General features: G+C 31.9%; 1 protein-coding gene across 2 annotated transcripts in view; it reads right to left on the bottom strand.

Moving 5' to 3' along the window:
- LOC149802520 (uncharacterized) overlaps window positions 1-15,339 on the bottom strand; it is a 176,557-nt gene that overhangs the window by 86,978 nt on the left and 74,240 nt on the right. For both annotated transcript variants that reach the window (XM_089951759.1, XM_089951760.1), the window contains exons 20-37: window positions 14,710-14,840; window positions 13,878-14,066; window positions 12,601-12,824; window positions 10,850-11,007; window positions 10,270-10,406; window positions 9,659-9,859; window positions 9,034-9,266; window positions 8,393-8,529; window positions 8,041-8,159; window positions 7,297-7,497; window positions 6,781-6,974; window positions 4,530-5,418; window positions 3,976-4,176; window positions 3,318-3,538; window positions 2,446-2,567; window positions 2,051-2,175; window positions 1,199-1,390; window positions 111-337 (exon numbers count right to left, since the gene is read on the bottom strand). In XM_089951759.1, the coding sequence (XP_089807885.1) occupies window positions 111-337; window positions 1,199-1,390; window positions 2,051-2,175; window positions 2,446-2,567; window positions 3,318-3,538; window positions 3,976-4,176; window positions 4,530-5,418; window positions 6,781-6,974; window positions 7,297-7,497; window positions 8,041-8,159; window positions 8,393-8,529; window positions 9,034-9,266; window positions 9,659-9,859; window positions 10,270-10,406; window positions 10,850-11,007; window positions 12,601-12,824; window positions 13,878-14,066; window positions 14,710-14,840 (3,901 nt within the window). The remainder of the gene's footprint in view (window positions 1-110; window positions 338-1,198; window positions 1,391-2,050; window positions 2,176-2,445; window positions 2,568-3,317; window positions 3,539-3,975; window positions 4,177-4,529; window positions 5,419-6,780; window positions 6,975-7,296; window positions 7,498-8,040; window positions 8,160-8,392; window positions 8,530-9,033; window positions 9,267-9,658; window positions 9,860-10,269; window positions 10,407-10,849; window positions 11,008-12,600; window positions 12,825-13,877; window positions 14,067-14,709; window positions 14,841-15,339) is intronic.

Below are 15,339 nucleotides of genomic sequence, written 5' to 3'. Positions count from 1 at the left end.
TTCTTCGTGATGATTCTGGATTTTAGTATCATACATGTGCAGTAAAATATTAGTCATAAATCGTATTAACTGAAAGTAATATTGCATCATGTTAAGTAAAAGAAACTTACCATTTCTGGATTAGTGCTTCATACTGACGAGAAAGGGTCAAACCTAGGCTTTCGAAAATATTTTGGAAGGAACTGATGTTAAAAAGGTTTGATGAAGTCATAGTTCCATTATTTTGGCTACCATTAGTTAACAGAGTCATCAGCATTTCCACAAGCTGTGTACTATATTGGGTGATTCCAGTCACATTAATCCTCAGTCCATTCTTATTCTGTACCATCAGTTCCAGCTGTAATAAAACCTTTACATGAGCTTTATATTATCAAAACAAGAAACAATGATAAAATATTCTTATTTTAATATATTCCACATATGATACTGTCATAAATTCCACAAAATAATTTTAATTGTTGCTGAAATTGAAATCATAAAATATGCATACTTTTGCAAAAAAACTCATTAAAATGAAATGAGAGAGACATAACTCGTATACGTTTGTATAATATTGAAAGGCATATCAACTACATTGTGATAGACCCAGTTTAAATGATTCCTGTGACTTAATTATTGCTATATTTTATATTAAATTATATTATATAATAATATATTGTGTAAAATTATTAAACAAGTTACATTAAAATGTTTGATAAACACTTCAACTTCAGTTTGTTTATATAATATCCTATTGTCCCCATTCCAATATCCTATTGTTCCCATTCCAATATCCTATTGTCCCCTATTGTCCCCATTCCAATATCCTATTATCCCCATTCCAATATCCTATTGTACCCATTCCAATATCCTATTGTACCCATTCCAACATCCTTTTGTACCCATTCCAATATCCTATTTTACCCATTCCAATATCCTATTTTACCCATTTCAATATCCTATTGTACCCATTCCATGGGCTCCAGATTCTTCCAGCAGATATGACTAGTCATGACTTCCTTACAGCGTTAGTGTCATGGTTTTCAAAGCCATCTTATGCATTACAGCACATCAACATTTGATAAATTAATCTGAAACACTTTTTGTGATTATTTCTTGTCATATGAATAGAAGCAGAGTATAGCTGTCTATTTATATTAAGATCATCTAAAATGGCATGTGAGAAATTCATATAAAAATGAATTAAATAGAATCTCACCAATTGCATCTGTTGGTATTGCAAAGTAAATGCAGAAAGGCTTTCCCAGAATAGAAGCGTGCCATTGATAGCACAAAGGTCTTCATAAAGGAGCCAAAAACTGCTATTGGCAGGTGCTGTTAAGATGTCAGTTATATTGCCACCACACATGACTGACTTAGGATCAGGACTGTTTGAGAGTATGTCCACAAGCTTAAAAATAATCAAATTGTTAAACTGCAACTTTTTTCTGTAACCTTTCTGTTTAAAATATGTACAATCAATGCAAAGATACAGAACTTTTATATGTTATTATTTTCTATATGAAAAGTTAAATATTCAAAACCCCATTATTGAATGTGATGAGCTGGTGATGATGATCCTTGAAAGACCCCAATGGTGAAAATAATAATGTTTTCTAGCTTATTCAAATGAATAAATTGTCCTAATAATAAATTAAATTAATAACAAATATCAAATTTCTGAATTTTAAATTAATGTTGCATATAACAAGCACATGTAGAACAAATTTTAAAATATCTGAGTGATCCTTTCCCCTCTTCCAGTGTTTAATGTTTACTAAAACTCTATCCAACCTGTCACATTGTTCCCTTTATGATCAACAGTCTTAGAATACAATGTTTACCAATGATCACAAAATTAATTATATTCTAAATAATGCAGTATACATTATGATGTTAAAGGTCACAAAACATTTAAGAGAAATAGAAATAGAGATTTTAGACTGCAGAAGGTAAAAAAGGAATTTGTTAGGCTATGACAAAACATCTACAGGGCGCTGGCAGGACACAGAAGCAGCTAATGTTAGACAAACATAAATATGAACATGCATTGTGAGGGGAATCAGCTTACTTTAGCAGGTTGAATAATATCAACATTCATCAAATCAGCGATAAAGTCGGGTCTGGTTAATATGATTCTCAGAACCTTGCTCAGTTCGGTGTTAATAAGCAATGTTGATATATTTATTGGTGCTTCTGAAATCAAAACAAAAGAAAACAAAACAATTAATTTTCATTAAGTAAAAATGATAGCAATGTGTCCAAGTTTCAATGTTTTTAATTTTAAAATATTTTGAAATTCTGTGAAATCAGCAAATGTTAGAAAATTCACGTCCAGCATTGAGACTTCATATACATATCAGCTATGCTGTAATTTATGTTTATAGTACAACAATGTTGTAACTAAATTTGTGTGTAGGAAAGCAATATTTATAAGAGATGAATAATAATTGCAAAGATACTCACGTATAAGCTCACTTAATCTTGTGTGGAACTCTTTCGTCCATGTAAATAAAATCTGCATTACTAAAACAAAGTCTGTTGGAACAGTTCCATTCTGTAAAAGTGAGCTGAACAAAGGTTCCAACCTGAAAGAAGAAATTCCAAAAAATATAATAAATAAGTTTACAATTGCTAAGATGGTTATTATTAATTAATGAAGCTGAGTAACCATAATCTTGCTAAGAAGAAAAACATTTTTACTTAGCAATGGCTAAATAGTACGAGTTTTGCTTCAGTTTGTATTAATGCAGTTCTTACAAGTGTAAAAGGCTGTCTTTATGTAGTTCATATCAGTGTAAATGTCTATCTTAAAGCAGTTTGTATCAGTGTAAATGACAGTCTTAAAGATGACAGTATTAAAGCAGTTTGTTTCAGTGTAAATGACAGTATTAAACCAGTTTGTATCAGTGTAAATGACAGTCTTAAAGCAGTTTGTATCAGTGTAAATGACAGTCTTAAAGCAGTTTGTATCAGTGTAAATGACAGTCTTAAAGCAGTTTGTATCAGTGTAAATGACAGTCTTAAAGCAGTTTGTATCAGTGTAAATGACAGTCTTAAAGCAGTTTGTATCAGTGTAAATCACGTTCTTAATGGTGTTTTTAGCAGCATTTAAAGTTTGTCTTGATGTAGTTTGTATTGGTGTAAGTATCCATCTTAATGCAGTTAGTATCAGTGCAAAAGGCTGTATTAATGCAGTTAGTATTAAATGTAACTGTCTGTTTTAATGCAGTTTGCATCAGTGTAAATGACTGTGGTAATGTAGTTTGTGTCAAAGATAAGGGGTGTATTAATGCCCCAGTTTGTTTCATAAGTAAAAAGTCTATTTGGATACTTACAACTGAGCAGAAATATTTGGATACTTCATGGCTAGATTATCAAACTCTGCCATAAACAGCTTCTCCATTTTCGTAACGTTGAGATTCAGCAATGCTGTAAATGAGCCCAGGTCGATATTTGTAGTGTTGACAACTTTTGCAAATGTATCTGACAGATCCTGTATCAGCTGAACAAAGTTGTGGATATCATAATCTTCTGAGATTTTCCATTGACCTGAAAACTGAGTTAGAAAAAAAAAGATTTCTCATTATTTCATACTTTGCCGTTATTGCCCATGCAACATTTTGGAAAAGGCACATATATATATCCTTTATAAACTGTTTATAAAGGATAATAAAAAATGAAATACTGTACTTGAATAGAAATTACAATTTCATCATCAATATGGAAGTAGCCAATCTGTATTTGATATTAATTACTCTAAATTAGACTAAATCTCAAGGAATTAACACTGTAATAGGTTTCATAAACAATAACATTTACTTCAAATAATCCAAAAGTTACTTCTCCTAGTGATGACTTTGTCTTGCAATGCCTGTTTGCAGTGTTTCTTGTCTTGATGTGATGAATTTTAAGTATTGGTGCGATATCTAAATTTGTCAGAAAATTATTAAATTTTAAATTCTTAACCAGTATCACTGATATGAGGATTCCTACCTGTTGTATTATTTTTGATATGTCCAACATTTCCAAGAGCTCCTCTATAATTTGACTTTCATTCACCTTGCACAAAGTCTCAGCCATCATAGATGCATTAAATGTGGGCAGAAGATCAAAGCTGTCAAGTAACCCTGCTTCATTACAGATGCGTTCAGCCATATTTGTTGTGTTAGAGATTAACTCTAATATCTTACTCTCCTGTTGTAAATATAAGTACATATAAAAAAGATACAAATGTTCACAAAAACTGCAAATAATTTACATAAAATATAAATTCAGGTTTTCATATGCTTTTATTATTATGATAGTGAAAGAGTAACTGAATCATTTATGATTTTTAATGAATCATGGAATATGTGTCTTAAGCATTGCATTCTGTGGATAATATATTTACAAGCAGTACAGGATACTGACAAAATGAAGAAGAAAGATGAAACATTAACAGTTAAGTCCAAACATGATTTATACTAGAAAAGAAAATCACAATAATGCTAACGAAATTACGTCACTTATTTAGAGAAAACCCATGCTTAGGACCTAAAATTATTTACCATTCCTGGCTTAATCCTTGCCAAGAGGAGGCTGGTGATAAAATCTTCATCCATGTTTGGTAGAGATTCAAGAAGGGATCTTACACGAGATGTGTTGGTAAAAAGCAGGGACAACTGAATTCCACTGTCCTTGGGGTTCATCTGATGAATCATATTATCGATTACTTTTGCAATAGTCTCAATGCCTTGAACATAACCAGAAAACATTTCCCAATTGCCAGAGCCTATGATATTGTTACTATCATTTCTTGTCGCGTAGTTGCTGAGAACAGTATACAAGGATAGAAGGTTCAGGAGGTTACTTGTATTATATGTTGATTGTAGCCTAGATAAAGTTTGTAGAAGATCAAATCTAATATCAGAATTGTTGATTAGACTTGATACAATGTTTGAAAGTTCCAGTGATTCTGTTATTATTGCTTTCCAATCAGGAGTGATGGAGGTATCATTTATTCCTTTCAAAAACTCAGTGAAATTGATGCCTTGTAAAAGATTGTCAATTGTGGATGAATTTTTGAGTTTGCAGAAAGCATTTTGTACTTCTGTTGTATTTACGTTTGATATGTTAAGGGTAGAGTTCCAGAACAGTCCATTGGAACACAACTCTGACACAATATCTAGACTTGTAAATAATTCTATAAATAATTTCTGGTCCCTGATTGGGGCATGGAGGATGGAATCTAGAATATCAGGACGAAGTTCCAGAGAACTGAATATGTCCCTCAAAACAGGAATGGAAGAAGCAAGACCATCTAGTGTTAAGTTTGTAAGTTTCAAAGCAATCATATTCCTATTTACTAACGCAAGGAATGTTTCAAGAAATAGACCAAACTGTCTCATTGGTTCTTGTCTTCTCAGTGGCTCAAGAAGTTGAAGAAAAGATTGCACCCTGCAAATAAAATAAACACAGCATCAGAATATAGGAAATAAATAATTATTTGCTTTGCGCATATAGGAAATAATACAATTTCATATGCAAAAGTCAATAATAGGCATGCATGTCCTTGAATACAAAATATGAACTACATCCAAACTAAGGAGTTTGCTTTCAACAAGTAACATGTGCATTGGGTACCAATAGCTTTTGTACAGCACACATAAAGGTCCTTAGATCATGCATCATACATACATAAGGTACACATATTTCAATGAAGGACAAGAAATATGAAATAAAGAACTATTTCAACCGCATGGCTTCTATTCACTATTTAAGCTATAACAGCACGAGAAAGCAAATATCATGCACAAGATTATGACTTGATACTGAAGAAATTGAAAACATATCAACGAGAAAGAATCTTTCAATTTTTAGAACACTATTCAAATGAATGTCAGATAGGGTGTTTTGTTTGCATTTTAAGTACAAAGAAACGTAGTAAAATGTTGCACTGCTGGCTCACAATAATAGCATTAGTCAAAAGACATAAAAGTTATCTCATCCAAAGAAAAACATCCCGTAGAAAGCTAGCAAGAGAAAAGTAAATTGATTTAGGTAAGGTATGTCAAAATATCCCGTAGAAAGCAAGAGAATAGTAAATTGATTTAGGTAAGGTATGTCAAAATATCCCGTAGAAAGCAAGAGAATAGTAAATTGATTTAGGTAAGGTATGTCAAAATATCCCGTAGAAAGCTAGCAAGAGAATAGTAAATTGATTTAGGTAAGGTATGTCAAAATATCCCGTAGAAAGCAAGAGAAAAGTAAATTGATTTAGGTAAGGTATGTCAAAATATCCCGTAGAAAGCAAGAGAATAGTAAATTGATTTAGGTAAGGTATGTCAAAATATCCCATAGAAAGCAAGAGAATAGTAAATTGATTTAGGTAAGGTATGTCAAAATATCCCGTAGAAAGCAAGAGAATAGTAAATTGATTTAGGTAAGGTATGTCAAAATATCCCGTAGAAAGCTAGCAAGAGAATAGTAAATTGATTTAGGTAAGGTATGTCAAAATATCCCATAGAAAGCTAGCAAGAGAATAGTAAATTGATTTAGATAAGGTATGTAAAATGTTACAACAGTAGCATCTAAGGTTGATAGTATTTTCCTGGTTATCGTCTTAATTGCATCATAAACACACACACATGCACACACACTCATACACACACACTCATACACACACATACCAACATATGAGCCATTAAGAGTGCATAATGGTAAGTACAAGGGTGAAAAATAAAAATTAAACTAACTTTACTAAAACAGTCTCTATAGAACCATTTTGTGTATCTAAAAAGCTTAAGTTCATTAACTCACTCTTTAGCAATACTGATCGGATCCATTCGAGATTCGCTGTATGAAATCAACATTTGATACCAAAAACTTTCATTCTGCCAATGATGGGGTATTGAAAAAGTAGGCGGGTTTTCAAGCCATCTGTTAATTCTGGAAACTATTCTTGCATACTGAGAATTCATTAACTTCCAGTCCACTGACATGTTGTTCTGCAACTGAAATATTGATAACAAGATTTGTACCTTCTTTTAATCTTCTACAATCATGAAAACTAAAAATAAATTCCACAATTATTTGCGTACATGTGTTTCAGATTAATCAAAAACTGATTTTCAAGACAAATTTGTCTGAGACCTTGATTTTAATTTTTTTTTATAAATAACCAATATACATAATCCAAATAATAATAATAATTACAAACAGAAAAAAAACAAAAGCTTCATAATATTAATACTATTAGAAATCCTATTAAATAAGTCAAAAATGCAAAATCCTTTTCATTCAAGACAAAATTGCAAAGAAGAGGAAATGGCTTACCACATCCATTAACTCGACAATTTTAAATTCTTCTGAAAGTTCTGTCACCAATTTGGTGATGTTAATGTCACAAAATTCCTGCTGCAGGCTTGTCAGGTTTAATATAATATGCGATGGTACAGACAAGTACATCCCAAGGTCAGCTTTGCAGAGTGTAACAATCACTTCAGTCGCATTGGGAGTCATGAGCAATTCTCCAAACTGAAAATCAGAACATTACTTGGAAGTTTAACCCAAATATTTATGAAAATATAATCCCTCTGTTGATATAATGGTGAAAAAGAAGAAAGTTTGGAAAAAATGAAGAACTATGGTGTGAATATGTTACCTTATTGTAAGGGCACATTGATTTAGTTACAAGAGCAGAGGAAAGGATAAGACAGAAAAGAGATTGGAGAACAGAATACTGAGTAAAAAGAAGGTTGAATGGTGTTCTTTCGTTAGATAATTAATCATTACAAAGATATATGTTTTAACAATAATACTAGTAAAGACATTTGGTGAAAGTTAGAAACAAATAATGACATTTTACACACTTCCAAAGGAGATAGCAATGGCATAAAATAATGCAATTAAGTGTAAGAATGAGATAGCAATGGCATAAAATAATGCAATTAAGTGTAAGAATGAGATAGCAATGGCATAAAATAATGCAATTAAGTGTAAGAATGAGATAGCAATGGCATAAAATAATGCAATTATGTGTAAGAATGATGTCTTTGTATATAATTTGAATCAACAAACCTTTTGTGAATTAGCAGAGTTAAGTAATACTTCCAGAACACCATCTTTCTGTATCAGAAGCATAACTTTTCTAACCTCAGTAGAGTTCATAAAAAAGTCTTCAAGGTTGAAGTATGAATCTGAAAACAAAGTGAAGGAATAAGAGACATGTACATTATTTCTTTATTTTCTTGTCTTAGAACATATTGCAGATATCTCCAATTAAAAATATCTAGATATTAATTTTCTGAAGTCTGTTGTCCTGATTATCAGCCTCCCTTACGATTATTGTTGTATTTAAATAAATAACAAAATGCTTAGAAAATGACATGCTGATCCAAATAATATACCAAAGGATAATATTTTTACATACCATTTGTTAGCTGATCGAATTTATCAAGGACAAGATCCAGAATTCTGTAGATGAATTCAATGTTCTTCAGCTCTTTTGAAAATTCTGGAGAAATGTGATCCAGTTTACTGAGAAGATCATTTGAGTTTTCAAGGATCCTGAAAAGAGAAATACACCCTAAAAGTTTAAAATTACAATAAAGACTTCTGTGAAACTCATTCATGGACAAAAAGTGTCTTCTTATGGTCTCTAACAATCCAAAGGTACAAGGTTTTTCTCCACACTCCTCAACATCTTAAAGTTATATTGTCTAGTCAGTTTAGGGGAAACTTTACTTCATCTAATTTCAATGCATGATCCAGTGCTTGCAAATGACTTTTGTCTTGTATGAGCATTCTTTAAAAACACAAATAAATGTATGTCAAGTGAGATGATTTTTCTCGATAAACCAAACATTAGGACAATATTTGTAAACAATGATCATCCTCAAGCTACTGTATGACCAATAAAGTCTGTGTGCATTGTTTGCCCCATTGCCTGTGATAGCTATGGATGAAAATATTATGATAGAGCAGAGATACTGAACGTTTGTGCAAGATGGCATGGCATAGGGCACACATTGCTATCAATTCAAGGCTCTTTGAAAAGACAACAATACTCACTTGAACAGGTTATTTCCACTAAGACTCTCCGTAAGCTTATGTACCATATCCTCCCATTGCTGCTGCAGTAACATGCTATCAATTACTGATTCAGACCAACCAAGAGTTATATTTGGAGGGCTTGCTCTAATGTCATTCCACAACATAGTGATTAGGTTGTAATCTTCCATGATTGTTGTAAGGTTGATATGCATCGATTTTGCATCAAATGTTCCATCCACCACATTGGTAAACTGAATAAGAAATATATTTATACATGTCATTAGCTACCGAAGTATGTTTGTCAGATTGATACATATCATAAAAGTTATAGAATAAAAAAAATGTGCGCTGTTTTCAATACCACACACACACACACACACACACACACACACTATATATCTATATATATATATATATATATAGAGAGAGAGAGAGAGAGAGAGAGAGAGAGAGAGAGAGAAAGAGAGACAGAGAGAGTCAGAGTGAGAGACAGAGATAACTTCTTTAGCATTTTTCAAAATGTAACTGGACCAGGCTATGAAAATTTTGCCACATGTAAGGTCTGCTTTGTTAAATGATCAATTTCAAAGATTGCAAAAAATATTTATGATAGGCTCGTTTATAAAGGAAATGCTTTACGTACCGCATTAACCATTTCCTTGAATCCTGGAAGGCTATTTGAGAGATCATCCATTAGAGCTGTATAATTAATATTTACTCCACAGATTATGGACTGCAGGGTGGACAAGTCCAGCGTTGAGTTTGGTGGTAATGACAGAAGGATGTCTAATATCATCACATCTTCACAAACCATACTAAAGTTTGTAGTCAACATAGTTAGTATCTATGAAGTAATAAAGATATATGTGTGAATATTAGAAAAAAATGAACCATGTACAGACATATAACATATGATCACAAGATGATCAAGGTTGACATTTCAAATCATGTTTAAATGAATCATTTTTTCTAGCTCTATCCATTTCTTGTACAGAATGGAAACTCATTTTGATTGTGGTTTCAATATTCCATGTAACTAACATATGTGTCTGGTTATCTACTGTTAATATATTTATGACGACAGAGATCCTGGAAGTACATATGTGCTTTAAATATCAATAATCAGATGAGTTCTATCATCTGAAGCGGGAAGGTCATCTTTAAATTATATATGATATGTGTGGTCTTAAGTGTGGCTGAATAAAAACAATTATCCAACTTTGATTTGAATTATGATTTCTTAACGTGACTCACCTTTTGAGGATTCGTTATGATATTTATAACATTATATGCTACAATGTAATTCAGTTCAGCAGAGTTGTTTTGAGCTCGAATAATTTTATTCAACTCCTTGGAATTTAGGTACTGCAGAATATTAACATCAACAGAACCTGCAAACAAAGTTTAAATAAAACTTGACTCAATCTTATTTCCATTAAATAATGGCTGAATATCATCAAATAATCGCAATTTAAATAAAGTTACTTAGACAAATGTAAACAAAGACAATTAAACAATACAACTGGATTACAAAATAAATTGTACCTCTGGTTGAAAAGGATAATATTCAAAACAACTGCCTGAGAAATATAAAGTGTTCATTGGTAGCTAAGTGCTTTGAACCTATCGGTTCCATACATTTTTAGTGGTGAATATCTTCTTCGTCATCCTCTGTTTTCTTTTTACAGCAATCAGAGCTTAAATGCATGTGAACATGGTTGAAAGTTTATTAATAGTTATAGTCACTTGCATTTGACATTACTGCTTAAGTCTTAGCTTTTTAGCACATCAATTAGAAAATAAGCTGAAAGTTTGAGAAAATTCCGAGACTTACGGTTGAAATATTGTAACTGTTCAATGTAGAAAACCATCATATGATGCACAAGATACGTCTCCATAGCAACCATATCCTTATACTGAACTACTAGAGGCGAAGATGAATTGTCCAGCATGTCAAGCAACGTTATCATTTCATCGGTCATAGATGTCAACCTTAAAGAATTTAAATGAGAAACATATAATTTATTATTTACTGGAGAGAATATAAATCATGTATAAAATGAATAACAAGACTTGGAAATGAATTACTTTGGAAACGATGACATGTATAAGGTCCATAAATATCTGATACCTTCTGACAAAACATTCTCAATGCACCAACTATACATATTTTAGCAATGTATAAGTTAGGCTTTGTAGTAATGTATAAGTTAGGCTTTGTAATAATGTATAAGTTAGGCTTTGTAGTAATGTATAAGTTAGGCCTTGTAGTAATGTATAAGTTAGGCTTTGTAGTAATGTATAAGTTAGGCCTTGTGGTAATGTATAAGTTAGGCTTTGTAGTAATGTATAAGTTAGGCCTTGTAGTAATGTATAAGTTAGGCCTTGTAGTAATGTATAAGTTAGGCTTTGTAGTAATGTATAAGTTAGGCCTTGTGGTAATGTATAAGTTAGGCTTTGTAGTAATGTATAAGTTTAGTTAGGCTTTGTAGTAATGTATAAGCTAGGCTTTGTAGTAATGTATAAGTTAGGCCTTCTAGTAATGTATAAGTTAGGCCTTGTAGTAATGTATAAGTTAGGCTTTGTAATAATGTATAAGCTAGGCTTTGTAGTAATGTATAAGTTAGGCCTTCTAGTAATGTATAAGTTAGGCCTTGTAGTAATGTATAAGTTAGGCTTTCTAGTAATGTATAAGTTATACTTTGTAGTAATGTATAAGTTAGGCCTTGTAGTAATGTATAAGTTAGGCTTTGTAGTAATGTATAAGTTATACTTTGTAGTAATGTATAAGTTAGGCCTTGTAGTAATGTATAAGTTAGGCCTTGTAGTAATGTATAAGTTAGGCCTTGTGGTAATGTATAAGTTAGGCCTTGTAGTAATGTATAAGTTAGGCCTTGTGGTAATGTATAAGTTAGGCTTTGTAGTAATGTATACATTTAGTTAGGCTTTGTAGTAATGTATAAGCTAGGCTTTGTAGTAATGTATAAGTTAGGCCTTCTAATAATGTATAAGTTAGGCCTTGTAGTAATGTATATGTTAGGCTTTGTATTAATGTATACGTTATGCTTTGTAGTAATGTATAAGTTAGGCCTTGTAGTAATGTATAAGTTAGGCTTTTTAGTAATGTATAAGTTAGGCCTTGTAGTAATGTATAAGTTAGGCCTTGTAGTAATGTATAAGTTAGGCTTTGTAGTAATGTATAAGTTATACCTTGTAGTAATGTATAAGTTAGGCTTTGTAGTAATGTATAAGTTAGGCTTTGTAGTAATGTATATGTTAGGCCTTGTAGTAATGTATAAGTTAGGCTTTTTAGTAATGTATAAGTTAGGCCTTGTAGTAATGTATAAGTTAGGCCTTGTAGTAATGTATATGTTAGGCCTTGTAGTAATGTATAAGTTAGGCTTTGTAACACCTAGACTTTGGCCTATTATGTTTTACAATAAAGGAGTATGACATTGATTCGCAGGCATAAAATATACATTATATATTAACGAAGTTTGTAGATCAACAAAGTTAATTGTGTTAAATACATACATAATAACGAACAAGTTTTTCAAAAGTTTAAGTAACATCACAGTCAATTACCTATTGATGTATAGCTGATCAGACATATTCCAGAAAGATACAAAATTATTCCAAGACATACTGATATTGTCAATATTCAGATCTAGGAACTCCAAGGAGGGCCAATAACTGGACACTGAGAGGTTGATCATGTTATCTAGATAAAGTTTTGTTGTCTCAGCTAAGTCTGTCCAGTTTACTGTAATATCTGGGACCTCTGCTATACCCATTGACATGTAATTTAACTGTAAATATAAAATAATATTGTATTGAAACTCAAAATAGTGTAAAATGTGATTTTGGTTTTTATAAGGCAGTGTTTCCTCTGTAGGTCTGATATCAAAATATAACATTTAAAGAACATTTCTTAAAAAAGACATTGCCATTTAAATGTATCTGGTTGCATAAAAGTCAACAATCATAAAACAAGCTGAGATAGTGTTGGCTATTAACACATTAACCCCTAGAGGTTTTTGTCATTTTCGCCTGAAAGTTGAGTAGGAAACACATTTTGAAAGCTATTTCTGAATAGATCTGAAAACACCAAATCCCAGGTGATCTTTCAATAACATACTGCCTAGTTGTGTTAGAAACATCGTTTTTCATTGGCTATTTTGGCTCGCGCATGAGCAGAAGGGTAGAAGTTGAAGTTTTTTTGTTTTTTTTTCCCTAAATGGAGCCATTATTTTTGTATTGAGACCACTCTTTATTCCAAATGCCCATCTTATCCTACTTTTTGCAAAAGTTCATCTGTCTGTTTGCAGTTCATACCAATTTGCCTTAGATCTGAGACCAAAAAGTCACGGGCAAATTTTGGGTAGAAAAAAATCGAGTCCAAAAAATTTGGTTTTTCCATCTGTATTTTGTAGTGCAACTAGATATTCCAGATTATCTGGTATCATTGTAAAGCTACATCTGTCTACCTTTCTATAATACCACCCACTATAGTGTATCATGCATGACCATAACCCTACAGAGCTCGGCAGTAGGCTACTACCTCCTGCCACGTTAACTCATTGCTAAGGGTTAATGTGTTAAAATGAAGTCAGAAAAGAATCTTATAGTTTTGTAAAAACAATTACTGTTGAAGTTCATTCACACTTCTACCATTTGTAGTTTCATTGACCACTGATGCAATCTTTCAGGTAAAGTTACCTGTCTGGAAATTAGTTCATACAGTATTAAGAAAAAACTTTATTATAGTAGCATTCATTCATAATATGGCACAAAATCAAAATGGATGGTGAAAGGAAGCTACAAATTATTTCAACATTGATTCTCAAAATAGAACATTTTACCTGCACACTATATTGTTCTATGTTCACATCATTTGTGAGTAACTCATTTGTGATTTGCGTCCAGTTCAACTGACACAATCCATCTTCAAAAACCTTGAGATTCATTCCCAGGTCCACAACAAAAATATCGCTGATAATGGTACCATTGCATATTCTAGACCAGTCAAATGTAAGCATTGACTTCAGTAGCTGGAATAGAAACATTATTAAAGAATTTTGTCACATTGTCATTACAAGAATTTTTAGTTATCTCATTCAATAACAAGTACAATGAATAAATAGGAGTTTAAGTTTAAATAATTTGTGTGTATTTCAGGAACTGGATTCTTTGTGTGTATTTCAGGAATTGGATTCTTTGTGTGTATTTCAGGAATTGGATTCTTTGTCTAACAACAAAAAAACCTTACCATTTTTATACATCATAACTCTTTGGAAAGGAAAAGTTAGAAACTCTGGCAATATAAGTTGTTAGGGTCAAATTTACATTTAATACTAATATAGTGCCAGTCTATTTAATTCTTATCAAATCACTTTTAATGTAGCTTTTCCTTGCAAGCATAATGTTGACTGGTGTTGAGCGACATTTCAAAAATAGTAAATGTTGAATACTGAGGTACCATCCAGGCTACGTACGCTTGCCAGCGCTATGCCTTAAATCTCTCTCTCTCTCTCTCTCTCTCTCTCTCTCTCTCTCTCTCTCTCTATAATCTTGAGATGACTGAGTAAATCTCAATATACTATGTCTATGTGTAAGAGTGTTAGCACACTCCATAATGTGTTACGTGTTTTACAAGACACTCCATATCAGTGTGGCATTGATCTTCTAACATACATGCACTGGTCTCCTTGCTGTTAAATCCATAACATGGATGAGCTCCGGAATCTTTTTAACCATCTCCTCTAAATGCTTCCCGAGTGTAGGCGATAGATCCATAATATAGTCAGTTAGTTTGAAGTTGTTATCTGTTTGAAATACGAAATAACAGATACAGATTAACATTGAAGTTTCTACCACAGTAAGAACAATTAAGAAATAGCCTGCAGCATGACATTTTTGTTAGGAAGAAACAAGTATCTATGCAACATGTTTTTGAATTGAAGAAACCTGTTCATTTTCTTAAGGAAATATGTTATGTGCAGTAGCTATAAATAGAACATGATGCTAGTGTTTTGAAACTATTTACAAGTCTACAATGGACACGCGTACCCTTGCACAATTGTTATGCAAAAGCCTCCTTTAAAGAATGCTTTCAAATTTGTATGATGTTTGAGGTTGACATGATAATAAAAGCAACAAACACAACTTATTTTTTACATACCAAATAAGCTTTACCCATATACATGCAAGCTTAAGACGCAATTCTGATCAAACACAGCATAATGATAAAGCTAAAAGTGAAAATGTTGGAGGATATATATATATATATATATATATATATATATATATATATAGTTTGTAGTT

The sequence above is a fragment of the Sinohyriopsis cumingii genome, chromosome 3 (genome assembly GCF_028554795.1).
Source record: "Sinohyriopsis cumingii isolate HCF-2022 chromosome 3, ASM2855479v2, whole genome shotgun sequence".
NCBI classification, from domain to species: domain Eukaryota; kingdom Metazoa; phylum Mollusca; class Bivalvia; order Unionida; family Unionidae; genus Sinohyriopsis; species Sinohyriopsis cumingii.
This window is presented reverse-complemented; position numbering and strand designations above follow the sequence as displayed.